The 18,184-nt window shown below is 41.2% G+C and overlaps 1 protein-coding gene across 10 annotated transcripts in view; it reads right to left on the minus strand.

Annotated features, from left to right (window-relative positions):
* The window catches only part of LOC143299761 (uncharacterized), a 118,570-nt gene that overhangs the window by 54,852 nt on the left and 45,534 nt on the right, over window positions 1-18,184 (minus strand). Inside the window, exon 4 of one of the 10 annotated variants that reach the window (XM_076613199.1) lies at window positions 1,064-2,383. The exons of 6 other annotated variants lie outside the window; for them this stretch is intronic. In XM_076613199.1, the coding sequence (XP_076469314.1) occupies window positions 2,043-2,383 (341 nt within the window). In that variant the 3' untranslated portion in view covers window positions 1,064-2,042. Of the gene's footprint in view, window positions 1-1,063; window positions 2,384-6,513; window positions 7,973-12,560; window positions 14,386-15,391; window positions 16,978-18,184 lie in introns of those variants that run through there. 3 more of the 10 variants (XM_076613291.1, XM_076613239.1, XM_076613249.1) reach the window with 3 other exon arrangements.

The following is an 18,184-nucleotide window of genomic DNA, read 5'->3' on the forward strand; positions in this document are numbered from 1 at the left end:
TGAGAAACCCGTGTCTCAATTTTTACCTAATAAGACACACTTTTCAGTAATAATGCTTTTGAATAACTGATTATGTGAAAATGCTTGTGAGTATATATATATATACTTGCACAAAAAGTGTGCATTCACATGATGTGATTTGTTTGTGTGTGTGTTTGCGTGTGTGTGTGTGAGAGAGAGAGAGAGACAGAGAGAGAGACAGAGAGAGAGAGACAGACAGACAGAGAGAGAGAGACAGACAGACAGACAGACAGACAGACGGAGAGAGAGTGTGTGTATTAATATCAAGTCCTTTTTTCAGAGAGCTTGGCAGAAACGAACTCAGTGACTGCGATGGATGGAGGAATTTATTTTTGATCTGTTTGTACAAAAATCCAAATGTTACAACCAGCATTGCAAAGCCTACAAATGTAAGATACACACAAATATTTTGGTGCCTTTTTTTTTATTTTTTTTTTTAATAATCATAATTTTTTAGCTTTGGTCATAAAGTATGTAACAAGCAAACTCTAATAATTAATGGGTTTTATCAGTACAGCACTCATGTTTTCCGACATTTTATGAAGTTGAATTTTCCTTTCTCTTCTCTTCTGTCTTTACAGTTCCTTCTGTATACATTTTATGTGTATTCTGAAATTCTGTTTTATGCTTTAATCCCACAAAAATTCAAATATACAGATAGAATCAGACGCACACAAATGTTTTGTTTTTTGACGATCATCTTGGTAATTTCTTACAGATCAAGTTCCATGTACAACAAAGACTTAGTGAGCACACACACACACACACACACACACACACACACACACACACACGCATGCATGCATGCACGTTAATACGCACACATGCATGTAGACAGACACACGCACATGTATACAAAGTGAGAGACTGTGTAATGGGGGAGATAGAAGGGAAAAATATTGACTGAAGGAGTGGCATTCCATTCCATAAACAGAAAGGGGGGAAACAGGAGTCCTGCCCATAAGCTGAGTCTTTTTTGTCTACTTGGGAGGGGTGCATATATCTGTTCAGTTGCTGGTGAATAAAGGCTAGCTGACATGATTGACTTTTGTGTTTAAAATAAGTGTGTTCATTCAATAACTTTTATTACATGTGTTTATGTGTTTTAAAGAAAGTGTGTCTATTCAGTAACGTTTATGGCATGTGTTTAAATAAAGTGTGCCCATAAAATAACTCAACACTGTTTCTGTCTGGCATGTTGCTTTTCATTGACTTCAAAAAAGCTTTGACTCCTTGATTTGGAAATTCATGTCAAACGTTTTAATGGCAAACAGGTTCAGTCACAATATCTTCCAATGCACTGAAACATTCTACAAAAAAATATACAATCAGCTGTTATTGTAAACAGACATAATACAGAGTGGTTTAGAATTGAATGAGGCTTTAGGCAGGGATACCCTATTTCGCCTTATTCATTCATTCTATATGCAGACTTATTTGCTACTATGATAAAGAAACACAAAAAAAGGAAAACAAAGGGGGAATTAAAATCAGTGATATTGATAATAAAATTTCTCAATGTTCCAGTGATACACAATTGATAAACAGCAGAGATCGAACCACATTTGAACAATCTGTGCAGATACTTGAAAAGTTTGCCAGATTTTCAGAACTGTTTATAAAAAAGTGAAAAAAACAGGTGACCTGGTTAGGAAGCATAAAAAACTGACAATTCACTGTCCAGATTTTAAAACAATTAAGGAACTGCACCACTCCCACTCCCCTGAATTCAAGATTTGGGGAATCTGGATTCCTCAAGTCTTAAAACAATCTGGATTCCTCAAGTCTTAAAACAATCTGGATGCCTCAAGTCTTAAAACAATTGTAAAACCCTCTGGCACTGCATGAACCTTGAGATATGCTCTTTCCTCTTCCAGATAAAAACAGGATTCATAATTTCAAGAATATGTTCAATCCACAACTGCCAGGTTAGGCAAAGCTGGAGACCACAGAATGTACAGATTTCATTTTGCAAGTGGATTTTCTGTTGTTGTCTTTTTTAAACCCGATCACGACTTTCCTCAGGATGGTCCAGAAGGCAAAGTGTCCCAGAACTGAACTCCCGGTGGTGTGCTGGCCTGGCCGCTGGACCCACTGTGGGCAGAGTGGTGGTGTTGGGGGTGGTGGTGGTGGTGGGCCTGCCTCTTGGCCTTGTGCCTCTGGTGATAGAGGCGCTGTCGCTGTTTGTACAGCTGGTCCAGGTGGGGGTTTTGCTTCACGCGCTGCCTGTGCCGCCGCACATACTCATTCTGCTTCTCTCGGCTGCGAGACTGCGACTGCGGTGCCATCATCATCGCCCGCCTGTGCAAACTGTTACCAGCGCCCGGGTGTGTCTCAGTGTGCACACCACCCCACGACCACACTGCACAAAGACCAAGAGAAACTCTGTGTCCAGTTATGGGTTGCGCAGGCTTCTGGATATCCTGGGTGTATCGTGTCAGCTTAATTTGTTGTTCTTGTATTTTTGTTGTTGTTTTTGTGGGGTTCTAGGTATTTCTTTATCATACTATAATTGTTGTTTTCATTTGTGGGGTTCTGTGTAATTCTTTGTCATACTACTGATACTTATATAACGTGCCTTGAGCATAAGTTTCAGTGGAAGGTCATATATATATATATATATATATATATATATATATATATATATATATATATATACACATACATACACATATTATTGTTATGATTTTATTATAATAGACTTTTAAAACTTTTCTAACTTGAATTCTAAAAGATTTTTTTCCTTCATTTTTTTATTTTCTATTTTTTTTAAGATATGAGTAATTTAACTTTGTGTCTGTCTCTATGTCTGATGACTCAGACACCTGGGAAGTGATGTGTGAGTGAAGAAGTGAAGTGTGACCATATCCTTCTGCAAATTCATTTGTTATCAGTTTTAATTATCCTCCACATAAACACTGCAGCTGACAAGTGTGTCAGACTGAGGCTTGGTCAGTTAGGAAACAAGGAAGTGAGGTGTTACCACAAGATACTAAACATCAGATACACCCATCACATCACCAAAGAACAAGTGCACTAAACTATTAAGCAGCACACCGGACCTAACGAAGATCTGCTATCAGGTAAGAAAAGAAAGCTACGCTGGTACGTACACATTAACAAGATCCAATGGCCTGGCTAATACAGTCCTCCAAGGAACTGCTGAGGGAGGGAGAGTGGAACACAGAAAAACAACGATGGACTGACAACACTGCAAAATGGACAGCCAAGAAAACCATTTGCAGAGACCCTGGCTTCAGCACACAACTGATCGATACTGAGGAATCTAGTGAACAGTTCTTCTGTGCGGCACCAAAATGACTCGACATGGGGTTGGGGGGAGGGGGTGGGGGAGGGGGGAGAGAAGAAGAATGCACAGAGGTTACGTTCAGTGTGGAGTGCCCCACTGTTTGATTCCCCTGTATTATCAATATTATTTTCTCCAGCGCAAATTTCAGTTTCAGTGTTGAGATGTCCAAGCGTGTGGACTGATCCATACGGCACCACCCACATCTGCTTTAAGAAAAAAAAAGGAAAAAAAAAAGAGAAGAGAAACAGATGCCAGTGCAAACAGGCAGAGACAGACAGACAGAGCAATCCTATACGTATATTGTGATTTAATGGGTCCCTTTCGAAGTATTTATCTATTTCACTTTCCATTTACCACTCTTCCTGTATGTTTGCTCTTCCAGTGTAAAGCTCTTAACTCATTCAACCCAACACCCGAGCACTGCTCTGGCTTTGAAGTTTGTTTCATTGAAACTGTTTCCATGTTCCTGCATCTAGATGTATAAACCACAAGGAAAGAGAAATAACTTCTATAGTATTACCAGCTGTGTCTGTACAAATCAGTCTGGAGGGAAAAAAACTGACTGATTTCAGTATATTTTCTACGTTTTTCTGCATCAAGGCGACACGAAAGCCTGCTGAGGCTGTAAACTCCCAAGGATTGAATGGGTTAAAACTTCCAATGCGTAAAATGAAGACAGTTGGGGAGCATGTTTTTAGCCTCACTGCCTTGAAGACTTTTGGAACTCACTACCATCCAGTTTGCGTAACAGTCCAGTTCTGAGTGAATTCAAAATCAATCTCAACACACACTTTCTTTGCCAGGTATTCCCTTGGCCATGTTACTGGCAGTGAGCAAATGTTGATGACTGTTTATGAGTGTGTGTCGTGTGAGCCCATGAACTGTGAGAGTATGCACAGCGTACTGAGATGCATTGTGCATGATTGTGCGCAATATTATTTTTTGTGTTATCAGTCTTATCATTATCATTATTACTATTGTTATTATCATCATCATCATCACCATCTGAAACAAAGGGGGTGAGGGTGTAATCTCCTGTAGATAGCCATAGGTAAGATGGGCATCAGTCAGTCTCGGGAGACTATGGTATGAGTAGCACTTTGGGTGGTGATTGATACAGCGTCAGGTGTGGCTGCTATGATCTTTGCTTTTTGATTATTTGTTATCATCATCATTATTATCTGGAACAGGTGTGGTTGGGGTGCAACCCCATTGTACAGAGACACAAAGTCTTACCGACATTACAGTTTCAGTTTCAGTTTAAAGGAGGTGTCAAACCTTGTAGACTGATCCATGTGACAGATCACAACTGTATTAAAAAATAAATGAATGAACAGATGATTATAAAATAACCTGCAGATGCCTGACCTATATTTGTATTTGTATTTCTTTTTATCACAACAGATTTCTCTGTGTGAAATTCGGGCTGCTCTCCCCAGGCAGTGCGCGTCGCTACGCTACAGCGCCACCCATTTTTTTGTATTTTTTCCTGCGTGCACTTTTATTTGTTTTTCCTATAGAAGTGGATTTTTCTACAGAATATAGCCAGGAACATCCCTTTTGTTGCCGTGGGTTCTTTTACATGCGCTAAGTGCATGCTGCACACGGGACTCGGTTTATCGTCTCATCTGAATGATAATATAATACATATAAACCACACTAGTCAGGCCTTGCTAGCATGCCTACAGATGCCTTAAAAATTTCCGCAAAACCAGACAGACACCCACACCATAAACATGGATGAGGAAAAGCGCCCAAGACAACATGCACAAATTTAATACCTCTGGTCAGTGCGAATTCAACTTCATCTTTATTCATAAAGACGAGAGAAAAAGAAATAAACAAACAAACAAACAAAAAAATGGACAACATCAAGTGATGAAAAATGAAAAAGAGAAAGTGGGTACAAATCTACAGTCATAATCATGTGCTACAATGTCATAAAACAGAAATAAGTTCTCTTGTCTCTTGTTAGGATTGTGAAAAAACCTGCACATCAGTACAAACCAGAGCACAAAGTCCAGAGACAGAAAACACACACACACACACACACACACACACACACACACACACACACACACACACACAAAATTACAATGGACAGGTAAACCGAAATTTGCAGAAACCTAGGCTTTGACACACAATCAACAGACCTGGAGGAATCTGGTGAACAGTTTTTGCACGGCACCCCAATAACTCTTCACAGAGTTAAAGAAGAAGTATAATTCCAATAGCCTGATACAAATGCTATGATGCAGGACAATCAAACTGATGCACAGTTTTCGCTCAAGGAGCAAGCTAGCTGTTCATCAACAACTTAGTCACTTTGAAAACCACGCTCCATCCACAACAATGACCCCATTCACCGTACTTCCTACCATCTGTTCAAAACATATATGCTCAAACTAAACACACAAAAAGATGAAAACAGCAAGCAAACTCCCAATGGGTTTTCAAAAAAAACAAAAAAAATCTTTCTCCCCCCCTCCCCTCCAACCTTTGGATTTCTGTCAACACAATGCTCAGGTATAGTAAGCTGTACATAACATGTAGATGACTGTGATTGTTGTATGGATATATGTGTGGTTTCCTCTAAGTAAACACTGAAGCTTTTCATGTCAACAGTGATTGTTGCATGTGTATGACTGTGATTATTGATAATGTAGATCACTTTCAAAGTTACCAGTTAAGTATCTTATGCCTTTTATGTACAAATACTGAATGACAGCGTCGGTGTATACATGTTTCACACCACAAAATAATTTCTCTTACTGGAGATAATAAAACATTCTGGATCAGATTTTGGTAAAGAATGGTGAGGTGAACCACCATGAAAAACAAATCAAAACAAAACAAAACTCCACGAAATCAGCTCCCCTGTCTTCCCCGTGATGCCAACAACCCTTACAAAAGCCTGAGTCAAAACACATTGATCAAGAACTGTGTGTGCCTGTCTGCACTGCTATTAATTCACCACTCTCGTTCCCAGATTCAAACACTCCATAGTCGACCGCCGTTCTTTTTTTTTTGTTCTTTTTTTTCTTTCTTGTCTTTGGACCATGCAACTTGGAACAAGCTCCCTCTTTCGCTTCATCAAATCTATGCACTCAGCTCTTTCAAGTCCAGACTAAAAACCGTCCTGTTTCCAAATAGCACCCTCACCCCCACCCTACTCCCATCCCCTCTTTCTCTCCGGTCCACAGTTTCTGTAGCATTCTGTTTTACACGTATCTATAAGTTTTATCTTTCACCCCTCTGAATCTGAGCTGTGCATGCATGTGAATGATGCATGAGCATTTCGATTCATCTCTGCACAAGATTCAGCGTTAAATAAATAATTATTTTAATGATTATTATTATATTAATATATCATCACCACAGTCGAGATACACCAACACCTAAGGAGTCCCCATCTAGTCAACTGCCGTATTACTTTTAAGGATGGTGTATTTTGGAGCTCTGAAGTTCACTCGGATACACTGTCATTTCAAAAAGTGGTCAATACATTATCTGTGTTAACAGCATGAATTGTACCGATACTACTTCTTTTTATTTTATTTTATTTTTTTTAATTGTAACAAATGTGAAGTATCCTTTTATGTCAACTTGTACTTGAATTCTAAACATACAAAAGGTTAATATTTCTTCTCAAAATTTCTCATCACTGCAGTTGTTGCAGCTGTCCTCCTCAGACCCACAAGACACAGAGACAGTGTTAATATTGCTGATTTGACAGAGGGTTAATATTGCAGATTCCTTTCAAACGTCTCCTTGCTGCAGTAGAGATAAACAGGAAGTAGGTTAATATTGCAGATTCCCTTCAAACTTTTTGTAGTGGTAGTGGTAGTAGCAGCTTGGATCCAGCAAGACGGACAGAAGAGAGAGGGTTAATACAGTGGATTCCCTTAAAACTTCTCCTTGTAGGAGCAGTAACTCTGTCCTGGGATCCAGCAGACGGACCAAGCAAGAGAGAATTAATATGCAACAACTCTATCCAAAGATCCACCAGTCTTGACAGGCAGAAGAGAGATGGTTAATACGGCGGATTCCATTCAAACTTCTCTGTGTATGAGTAGCAATAACTCTACACGAAGATCCAGCAGCCAGATAGACAGAAGAGAGAGGGTTAATACAATGGGTTCCCTTCAACCTTCTCCTGTTGGTACATGTAACAAAAACTCTATCCAAACCAATACGGCGGCTTCCCTTCAACCTTCTCCTTGTGGTAACAAAAACTCTATCCAAACCAATACGGTGGCTTCCCTTCAACCTTCTTGTGGTAACAAAAACTCTATCCAAACCAATACGGCGGCTTCCCTTCAACCTTCTCCTTGTGGTAACAAAAACTCTATCCAAAGATCCACCAGCCTGACAAACAGAAGAGAGAGGGTCAATACGGCGGGTTCCCTTCAAACTTCTTCTTGTAGTAGTAGCTCTGGTAGTAGCGGCGCTGCTTCTCTTTGTGGCGCTCATAGCGCTGGGGGTCCTGCTTCAAGCGCTGCATGTAGCGCAGCTTATACAGACGCTTCCGCTCTTTCAGAAAGTGAGCAGAGTGCGGCGGTGGCAGCTGCAGCGACTGCGAGGGGGCGCTGGCTTTCGCCTGATCGTGAGAGGAAAATCGCTCCATGCCTCTCCTCCGTTCTGCAAGTAGAAGAAGACGGTGATGGTCGTCAGTCAGAAGACTCTTCAGTCAATCCAGAAAACAGAATGCCACAAAAAGAAGAGGAAGAAGAAGAAGAAAAGCAGACACACTGGCAATCGTAAATTGAATGAAAGGAACACGGGAGGTGGGGATGTCACCAAATTGTCATTTCTCGTCACAGAAAAAATCCTTCTAAAAAACAAGTTATTATCAATACAGCTGATCAGAGATGAAATAGTAAATTCTGGGCTGAACTGGATTTCTTTTCTTTTCTTTTTTTCTAATTTCTTTTAGAATGATTTTACTGCCTTCCATTCAAAGTAGAGTAGTATCTCCCAAGAAGAGACAGAGAAAGCATAGAAAACAAGTCTTAGTCTCTTACACAGGGTGCATGTTTGTACCTGATTTGCCAAGACACCAAACAGTTTGCCTTGAGTGACATCTGTGTCTGTTCTACTGGCGTGCGTGCGTGTGTGTGTGTGTGTGTGTGTGTGCAGTACTTGATCATGGGTGTGAGTTGACATCGCACTTTGGTTTAAAATTATTATGTTTTTGAATTCACTGTGATCAGAAGATTTCTGTTCACGTTTTATGCCCATGTGTGTGCGGACACAGCAGCAGCCACTGCCACTGATCTGGATGTTTACGTTTAGCAGCTGATTCTAAAGTGCTGACGATTCCTCAAAGGAACAAAAACCTCCAGGTCACCACTCTCCTCTCTTCTTGGCCCAACAGTGTGGAGCAAACCACGTTTTTCGTTCTGTCACATGGATTTCCCGGTCCAGTTTTAAGTCTCTCAAAACACACCTCTTTCATTCTGCTTTGCCATCTCACTCAGGAGTGTGTTTCTTGAACTTCTGCTGGTGGTGTGTGTTCACGTGTGGATGCGTTACTCTGTGTGTGTACTCACGCTCATTCAAGTATGATGGGCTTGATACATGCGTAACTTTTCATTCTAAATGCCACGAGCTCCCTGCCTGGGAGATGCAAGTTTCAATCTGTATTATTATTATCATAATCATTATTATCATTATCATAGTGTAGGGACCTCAGCTCTGAGGGAGGAGATCAGGCCACAAGACAGATCGACAGAAGACCAACCAATTCATTTTAACCACTCATCTCTCAATGCAAACGACCTACGAGCAGACGCCACAACAACAGTTCTGTATTTTACCCCCCTGACTGCTGAAAATGAGATCAGTCTGGTATGAACTTGAGAGTGCAATTTCTACGTTTTGTGTACTTTTATTCCATTTTGGTGCATTTCACATGACTCCGAATGAGGCCACCACTCACCTCCACAGCTCTCTGGGGTTTAGGAAAGACGAGAACGTTTTGCGGATGAGCTTCGTGAAAAATTGATGAAGCGGTATTCTGTGTGTGTGTGTGTGTGTGTGTGTGGTGTGGTGTGTGTGTGTGGTGTGGTGTGGTGTGTGTGTGTGTGTGTGTGTGTGTGTGTGTGTGTGTGTTAGGGGGAAGGGATTTGATGTGTATCATTGGGTGCAGAGGTGTGTGTGTGTGTGTGTGAAGTGGAAAGGAGGGCAGGTAAGTGTGTGTTCCCTGTACAGCAGGTTGGGTGTGTATTCCTTGGTGCAGTTTATGTATGTATATTATTTTGTTGGGAAGTGGAGACGGTGGCAGGTTGTTATTTTTGTGGCAGGTTGGGTGTGTATTCCCTGGTGCAGTTTGTGCAGGCCTTTCTCAAGGCCTGACTAAGCGCGTTGGGTTACGCTGCTGGTCAGGCATCTGCTTGGCAGATATGGTGTAGCGTATATGAATTTGACCGAATGCAGTGATGCTTCCTTGACCTACTAACACTGATACTGAACAAAAGAAACGCACTCTCCACGGGAAGAAATCCATATGAAGAATGGTGATGGCCAGCCTGACCTGTAAGCTCTATCTTCACTCCCGTGCGGCCAGTCTTTCACTGACAGAATACTCATCAGCAGCAGCCAAGGTGTTAAGACTGACATTTTAACATCCCCCACAACTTCTGGACTGCATCATAGCAATGTTCTTTCACCCTTTATTAACCATCGATGCAAACCATGACTCTCTCCACGTTACTCCTGACTTTCATATCACGTTCCTTTTCAGACTGACTCTCGTGAACAGATGAGATAAATGTACACTCAGACAGACAGGAAGGTGGAAGCAGAATTTCAGACAAGATGCAGCACGGATTTCTGCGATCTGCATCACTGAGCAGAACGATGAATTCAAGGGGAAGCTGGGAGTGGAGGGGAAAGAAGAGGAGGGAAGGGGGGCGGGAGGGGGGACGGAGGGTGGGGGAGGTCCAGGTGGAGGGGGAAGCGTACATAGGCACATTGTTGTCTTCTATAGTATCATACAGACAAGGGTTATATCAACATAAATCTACAACGTAAAGACAAAGATGACACCAAAAGAAATCTACAATACAAACACACTGTAGAAAACCCTTGAGGTGTCAGACTAGAGAGAAACCAGGAAATGTAATACTGATGGTTGATCATCTTTGGCTAAAAATTCTTCCGAAGTTCATACGGACCATTAATGCAATGTATCATGGTTTGTGGGTATCTTTGCAGCGTGTAAAAGCAGTGCAATGATACATCTGAAATATTATAATCCTTCAAGAATTATTTATCTTTTTTTAAATATATTTTTTTAATCAGTTAAAGAAATAAATAAATGTACCTGATTTGGGAGGGGGGGGGGGGGTGATGTTTTCAATTCCTTATAAATTTTATGTGAACTCCACGCAGCTGTGAACATGCACTTTGTAATGTGGATATTTCTAAAGCAGCTTTCTTCTGTTCATAAAAAACAACAACAAAGAAATAAAACAGAAAAAAAGACCAAAAGTTGACATTCAACTCATTCTACTGAGGTGGAAGACACACAAAACAGGAATGTTTTACCCAGTTCTCTTTTTGATTCAGAAAGCAACAACAGCATCACAACACACTTTGATTAATGTTATTCGCAACTTATGAAATATGACTAGCTAAAAGATTTCTTCTTCTGATCAAGCGTTTAAATACACCGAGGCATAAAGACACAAGAATGGAGAACGAAATAAAAATAATACGCACAAACAACATCAATAAATGAAGACTCCAAGAATATCATTAAAATATCTTATAAATAAATACACCATGTATGCAAAGGCATACACACAAAAATGTATACACATATACGTGCCCGTACAATTACATATACACAACCCATTTGTCACATTTGAGGGCAGTTGTCTTTAGACTCCAGTCTCTCAATGCACATGTCTACCCCGTCTCACTGCAGGTCAACACGCACTGAACCAAAGATCCCGACCCAAGGAACGGCAAGAAACAACAACAAACGATGACTGCCAACTCTATAAAAATGACACATGTAGAAAGTCTGATTTTATCTATAAAAATGACCCATGCAGAAAGTCTTATTTCCACTCATCAAAGTCCCTGGAGAATGACCTATAGTCAGAGACGTCAAAACATCTTTAACAAAGCGAATCTTATTTCACAACCGACAGTAGTTGTTGTTTGTTTGTTTGTTTTTGGTTTTGCTTAACTGACATTCTCTACCAGGCCCTTGGGTTTTTCCAGGCACGTCTGATGACGAGGACTTGGTCATGAGGGTTGTGAGTGACTGACCGACCATCTTTCCACCCATCTGCAGGACAGAACAAGTGCCCTGTGTTTTGCGTTTCTGGTGTTTTCATCAGGAGGCGACACAGCAGGGTCGGTCAGGCACTGGGACTTCTGATGCAGCGTTCACCAGTAGTCGGGGTTCGAGGCCCCGTTTCGGCATGGTGTTGTATCCTTGGGAAAGACACTTAACTCCTGACATTTCCTCACTCCACCCAGGTGTGATGAATGGGTGGAAGGTACCTGGGTTCGGTTGGGGAAGGTTAAATCGGCGGAAGGAGATGATTGGGTCCCATCTTCCTATCCTATGCTGAGCCCAAGGCATAGTGGACATGAATTCACTGCCCGTTTAAATATTTTTCAAAATGTTTCTTCCAGTTTGTATTTTCACAGCCGAACATGAGCCAATCCAAACACCACCAATGCACAGTAACCAAAAGAAGCACTGCTGGCTGGCTCTCAAGAAGTTCTCAGCGTTCCTCTTCATCACCGTATCTATCCTTCAGCCCGGCCTTGTACCTCTGGTCACAGCTCCTCTGTCTGGCTTTGTACAACTGCTGCAGCTGGGGGTCCCCCTTCATCTTGGCACGGTAGTGCTGTACGCTCTCTGTTTCTGCTTCTGACTACCATCTGTGTCCAGGGACAGGGAGGAGGAGGAGGAGGAGAGAGGAGGGTGGGCCATGGCCACAGAGGAAGCCAGGATGTGTGGGGAGGCGTGCCTCCCCCCCCCCTCCCACCCCCCACCCCTGCCAACCACACTGAAAACACAACATCGTCATGACCCCCTTGTTGGTCAGCACCGCTCACTGCTGCTAGGGTTTCAGTTTCAAGGAAGGTGACAAAAAGGCGTGCAGACTGATCCTTAGTTATATGCTACACCACATCTGCTTGATAAAAAGGGGGCGGGGGGGGGGGGGGGGGGCCGGGGGGGGGACATATAAAAAGGGGAGGGGGGAGGTTCTTCTCTGATGGCAGATACTTTAAATGCTTTCTGATGACTTCTGTTGCTGATGAAACATGCTACTACTGCAGCTGATGAAACATGCTACTACTGCAATACTGCCAATCTCCTTCCAAGTAGACATTCTCCCTGCAATGGTTTTAGTATTAGAAAATAAGTACTCTGAATGTTTCACCTGTTGTTCTAATTAAGCTAAATCTGCAAATGTGCAGACTCCAGAATGGTGAGAAAAAAAAAGCCACAAAAAAATGTATGATACAATATAAAGCCTTTCACTCCCAACTACAGTTTTGTGAGGCTGGTGATTTCCTGACAAATATTACTATTTGGTCCAGGAGTCACGGGATTAAAGGACTAACTGATTGTCTACACATAATGATCTGTATGACCACATAGTCTACAAATCTGATGTACAAATCTGGAAAACAACAACGTGGTCCATCTCCAAACACACTGACTGGAAAGACCACAAGTCAATGAAACACACAAAATCTTTAAAAAGATGACAACAGTTGCTACAAAAGACATTAATACTTCAAGTTGTCTAACAAAGTCTATTGTCATGAAAACGCCTGTTTACTCCTCTTCCTTTTAAGATGTTCAAAATCAGAATTTTCCTTCATTCCCAATGTTTATGACAAATGAAAATCCCATAACAATTTGAAGCTTGGCAAGCACAGTGCATTGGCAGCACACCAAACATTACTTTTGGTTTGTGCTGGGTTTTCCCCCAGCTGAATGGTAGCAGATTCAGAAATCAAAGACTAATCTTTTAGAAAAAAAAAAAAATGAATAAATTTATGCATGGAAAGAGAACAGAAATAATTCAAAAGTATCAAGTCTTAAAATGAAAAAAAATATATCAACAAAAGTTAATCAACTGGAAAAAGAATAAACAGCAAGCACAAATAATAAGTAACAATGATCATTTCTTTTTCCATTCTCAAAGAGAAAATGAACTGCAAAGAGTTACGTCCCACCCCAGAACACAAATGATGACAGCAGAAGCTTGCAATGAAAAAGAAAAGGTGCCATGGACACGGGGAAAATTCTGAATGAAAGAAATGACCACTGTACACAGTGAATGATTTCCAAGTCCTACATCAACAAAAAACCCAGAGCAAACTGCTGTTCCCAGCATGAAACACACAGACCTAAATGGAAGAGAGAGGAGACAAAAGCTATGTACAGCCACCACAGCTGTCGTTCGTGAAGTCACCAATAACTCTGGGCTACGAACTGAAAATAGCAACGCCTTCCGAGAAGTACTCCTTATTTTAAAAGTTTCCTCCAGGACTTTCTGCATGCATAGTCACACTTTTAATTAACAACATTAACAGATGCAGATCAAAAACAATGCCTTCCTGAAAGTTTCTCATATTGCTAGCATGGTAGGACCAGGGTGTTTGGTTTTGTCGACAATCAGCAGAATACCACACAGTCTCTGATGAGCATAGTTCCCTCTACACTCAAAAACCCAACGGGAAAATGCCTCACTGGCTCGGCACAACTACACATTCTCAGACTGGTTTCTTCCCAGACTCTGGCGGCGGTTTCTCCAGCTGGGAGGCTCTGTTCTCGATCAGCTTGGCCAGGTTCATGGTCTTGGTGATGTGCGTCAGCTTGTGCTCCTTCTTCCACTTCATGCGCCGGTTCTGGAACCAGATACGCAGCTGCCGGTCGCTGAGGTTCAGCGCCCGCCCCATCTCCAGGCGGCGGCTGGGGGTGAGGTACTTGTTGGTGTGGAACTCTTTCTCCAGTTCCAGGATCTGATATGGGGTGAACAGGGTCCGGTACCGCCTCGTTTCCTCCCCCTCTGCAAGCACAGCCACAAGCAGGGGGTTTAGCGTCCGCAGTGACAACACACCACCCACTGGGCCACCTGCCCACATGCTGCCTCTACACCTCTACACCCCTCCTCTTCCTCCTTCTCTTTCGCCTGTCACCAGCTGATGGGATGGCTATCAACTGCTCTTTCTAGCCTTGTTTCAATAAACTTTTTAACACTGTTTTGTACCCTCCTCCTCCACTGGTTTTAAAAAGTGACAAGTTTTCAGGCCGAAATGGCCCCTTTGAGGTTGGGTGGGCTATGATATGCAACATGATTTGATTGGATTGGATGGGAAGGAATGGGTCAGTTTGCATGACTGGCTGAGGCTTCAGACTAGTTAGTGGCCAGTGTAGGTAGGATACAAGCAGAACTGTCGCCTGGCCAGTCTCACAGTGTTTTGAGGACTACCTGTGCATTAAAGACCATCAGCTGCCTGCTCAGCAATACAACAGCGAGGATTAAAACTGTACAGTTAATTTTATTTGAGAAATCTCATCATGTTCACTTTACGTGGGAGAATTTCAATTTTAAAAATAAATAAATAAAATAATTTAATTTAATTTCTATTGTTCGCTTGTTTTCTAAATGCATTCAGCCCTTTGTTGGGCGGAACTGATCAAGGGTTTTACCGTATTCGAATCCCGGATTTATCAAGACCTTTCCAGCCCTGAAAAATGGTTCTCCCATTTTTTCAAGCCTTTTTCAGACTTCCGTGTCTCTGTAGGAAACCTGGACTTTGATACAGGCAAGAGTGAGTATGTGTCGTTCCCTCCAATTCTACCAGTATCTTGCACCAATAATGCTACCGAGACCAATTTGGGTTTGAGACTGGTACAGTACTTTGTAGTGTGTGCGACTGCATGGCTTTATGTGTGTAGTGAATAAACATTATGTGTGTATGCAGATTACACCAAAGCAAACAGCAAACACACACACTGATTTTTTTCAAAAAATGATACCAACGCAAGTTTTATTCTATATATATTTCCAGCAAATAAAAACACAACAAAAGAAACAAGCATTACCATACATCATTTAATTAATTTTGCATAAGACTTATCTATGAACACTGCATTTATAAAACCTGTTTGGGCAGGGGATTGGAGGTTGGAAGGGGGGGGGGGGGGGGGGGGTCTGTAGTCAGAGCTTGACAAAAAATGCTTAACTTTATACTTGACAGATGCACACAACCTTTCCCCAATCATTCTGAACACAGAAAAATGCAGTCTTACTGTACAAATTATAATTCATTTCCAAATTTGTTTTGTTGTTGTTGTTTTTGTGTGTGTGTGTTCTGAATATGAATTCCTGTATGTCTGTTGTGTTGTGTTGTGTTGTGGTGTGGTGTGGTGTGGTGTGTGGTGACACCCTGAAAATTATCCTCTCATGCAAGAAACATCCAACTGTTTCCTGGACATTCAGAACTGGATGACTGAGAATAAACTTCAGTTAAGTGATGACAAAACTGAAGTAATGCTCATACTCTGAACCAAACAAACACTCTCTTATATCATAACTGACTCAAATCAAACTTGGCAACACATTTAGCCCTCTTTCCAGCTCTGTCAAGAACCAAGGTTTTGTCCTTTAAAAAAAAAAAAAAAAAAAAAAAAAAACTCTGTTCATGCAAAACGTTTATCAGTCAGACCTGTCAATCATGCTACTGTCAATTACAAAGCACCAGTTCCATTCAAAAATATCTGATGCAACATCTGAACTTGTTTCTCTCATTCTGTCTCACATCAGCAGCTGTAACTCTCACATGCCTGGATTACGCACTTGTCCGTTCGCTCTCTTCAGCGCAAACAAAACTCTGCCACCCGACTCGTCCTCAGAAAGAAACTATCTGAATACATCACTCACTGGCTCCCGGTCTCACACAGAATAAAGTACAAGATCTGCACTCTCTCTGTCATAAATGCATTTTTTTTTTTTAATCTGCCCCATCCTACCAATGTGACTGCCTTCACCTGTACACCCTTTCTCACTCGCTACATTCAACTTCCGATCCACTTTGTTTCAGCGTTCCCAAATTAAACACTCCATAACTGGCCACCAGCCAGGGAAAGAAGAAAAAATACAAGACAAGAGAAGATGAAAGAAAGAAAAGAAATATAAAAAGTCAGAAACAAAGAGGGCAATAGAAAAGAAGTAAATTCCAGCAGAGAATTTCCAGAAGGTAACTATCAATACTGAGTGAGCCCATGGCATCCCCACACGGAAGGGTAAGTCGAGCAAGCTGTTAAAATGTTATTCTTTAAAAACAAAAAGTATCATGATTTCTGTCTGTCCCTGACACCACTCATTGATCGTATCTCTGATGTTGGTACTGCACTGACTCTGTGAACGCACTGCTGACACCGAGCTGCTGTTTGCGCTTTTCGCGGTATCTCCTGTCGTACTGTCGCTGTTTGGCTCTGTACAGGCTGTACTTCACCGGGTCGGTCTTCAGCCGCTCTCTTAACTGCCGCATGTTACTTTTCGCCCTCTCTCGTCTACGGGAAATATAGGAACTGGCCACGTCAGTCCATGGCAGACATTCTTCACTGCCCAAGGGCCAACCTCTGGGAGATGGCACTGTAAATAAAACAAAAGGCGTCTTGTTACGAAGTGGACTTTTTCAGGTCGATTTTTGTTCTTTCACTGTTATAAAAAATAAAATAAAATAATTTTTTATTAATTTTAAAAAAATCTTTACAATGTGGACTTTGCGAAGTTGATTTTTGTTCTAACACTGTAAATAAAACAAAATGTACTTCTTCGAAGTGGACTTTGTGAGGTCGATTTCTATTCTAACATTGCAAATAAAACCAAGTACGTCTCTTTATAAAATGGGACTGTGTGAGGTTGATTTGGGTTGAAAGTTTACCTTAACACAGTCAATAAAACAAAACATGTCTTGTTACAAAATGGACTTTGACAAGTCGATTTGGTTGAAAGGTTATTCTAAAATTGAAAATAAAACAAAATAGGTCTCATTGCAAAAACTCTCTCTGATCAGGTTCTGGTTGGCTGGTTATCCTAACACCATAAACGAAACAAACTGTGTCTCGTTACAAAACGGACTTTCTCAACGACAAGTCGATTTGGGTTGAAAGGTTATCCTTACACTGTAAATAAAACAAAGTCTGATTACAAAAAGGACTTGATCAGGTCAATTTGAGTTGGAAGGCTATCCCAACACCGTAAATAAAAACAAAACATGTCTCATTACAAAAGTGGATTTGGTCATGTTGATTTTTGATAAAAGGTTATCATAACACCATGAAAAATACAACAAAATACATCTTGTCACAAAAATAATATTCATGTTGATTTTGGTTGAAATGTCATCCTAACACTGTAAATGAAACCAAATATGTCTTTCTAGACAACAGACTTGGTGAAGTCAATTTTTCTTGGAAGGTTATTCCAAACAACATAACTGCCACAGGTTCAAGAAAGTGGGTTGAGCCTTTCACCGATTTTAAACTCCAAATCGAATCAAAGTAAAGTAATTCTGATTATACCACAGCCCACCTGACTACCAAGTGGCACATTTCAAGGCTCAGTCTTAGAACCAGTCACAGATTAACCTAAATAATGACAAAATGATTAATCAAAATAAAATTCCTTCACCTTCAAACTGAAAAAAAACCTAACAACAGAAGTTGAAGTTGACATAAAAGGACATATTAGGTCATGGAATGTGGTGTGCACAATGGCTCACATTACAATGTGTCCAGGATAATGGATATGACCACGGATCAACATTGATAAAAAGTCTTTTCTTCCACGTTGAAAT

Source organism: Babylonia areolata, chromosome 2, assembly GCF_041734735.1.
Source record: "Babylonia areolata isolate BAREFJ2019XMU chromosome 2, ASM4173473v1, whole genome shotgun sequence".
Classification (NCBI taxonomy): domain Eukaryota; kingdom Metazoa; phylum Mollusca; class Gastropoda; order Neogastropoda; family Buccinidae; genus Babylonia; species Babylonia areolata.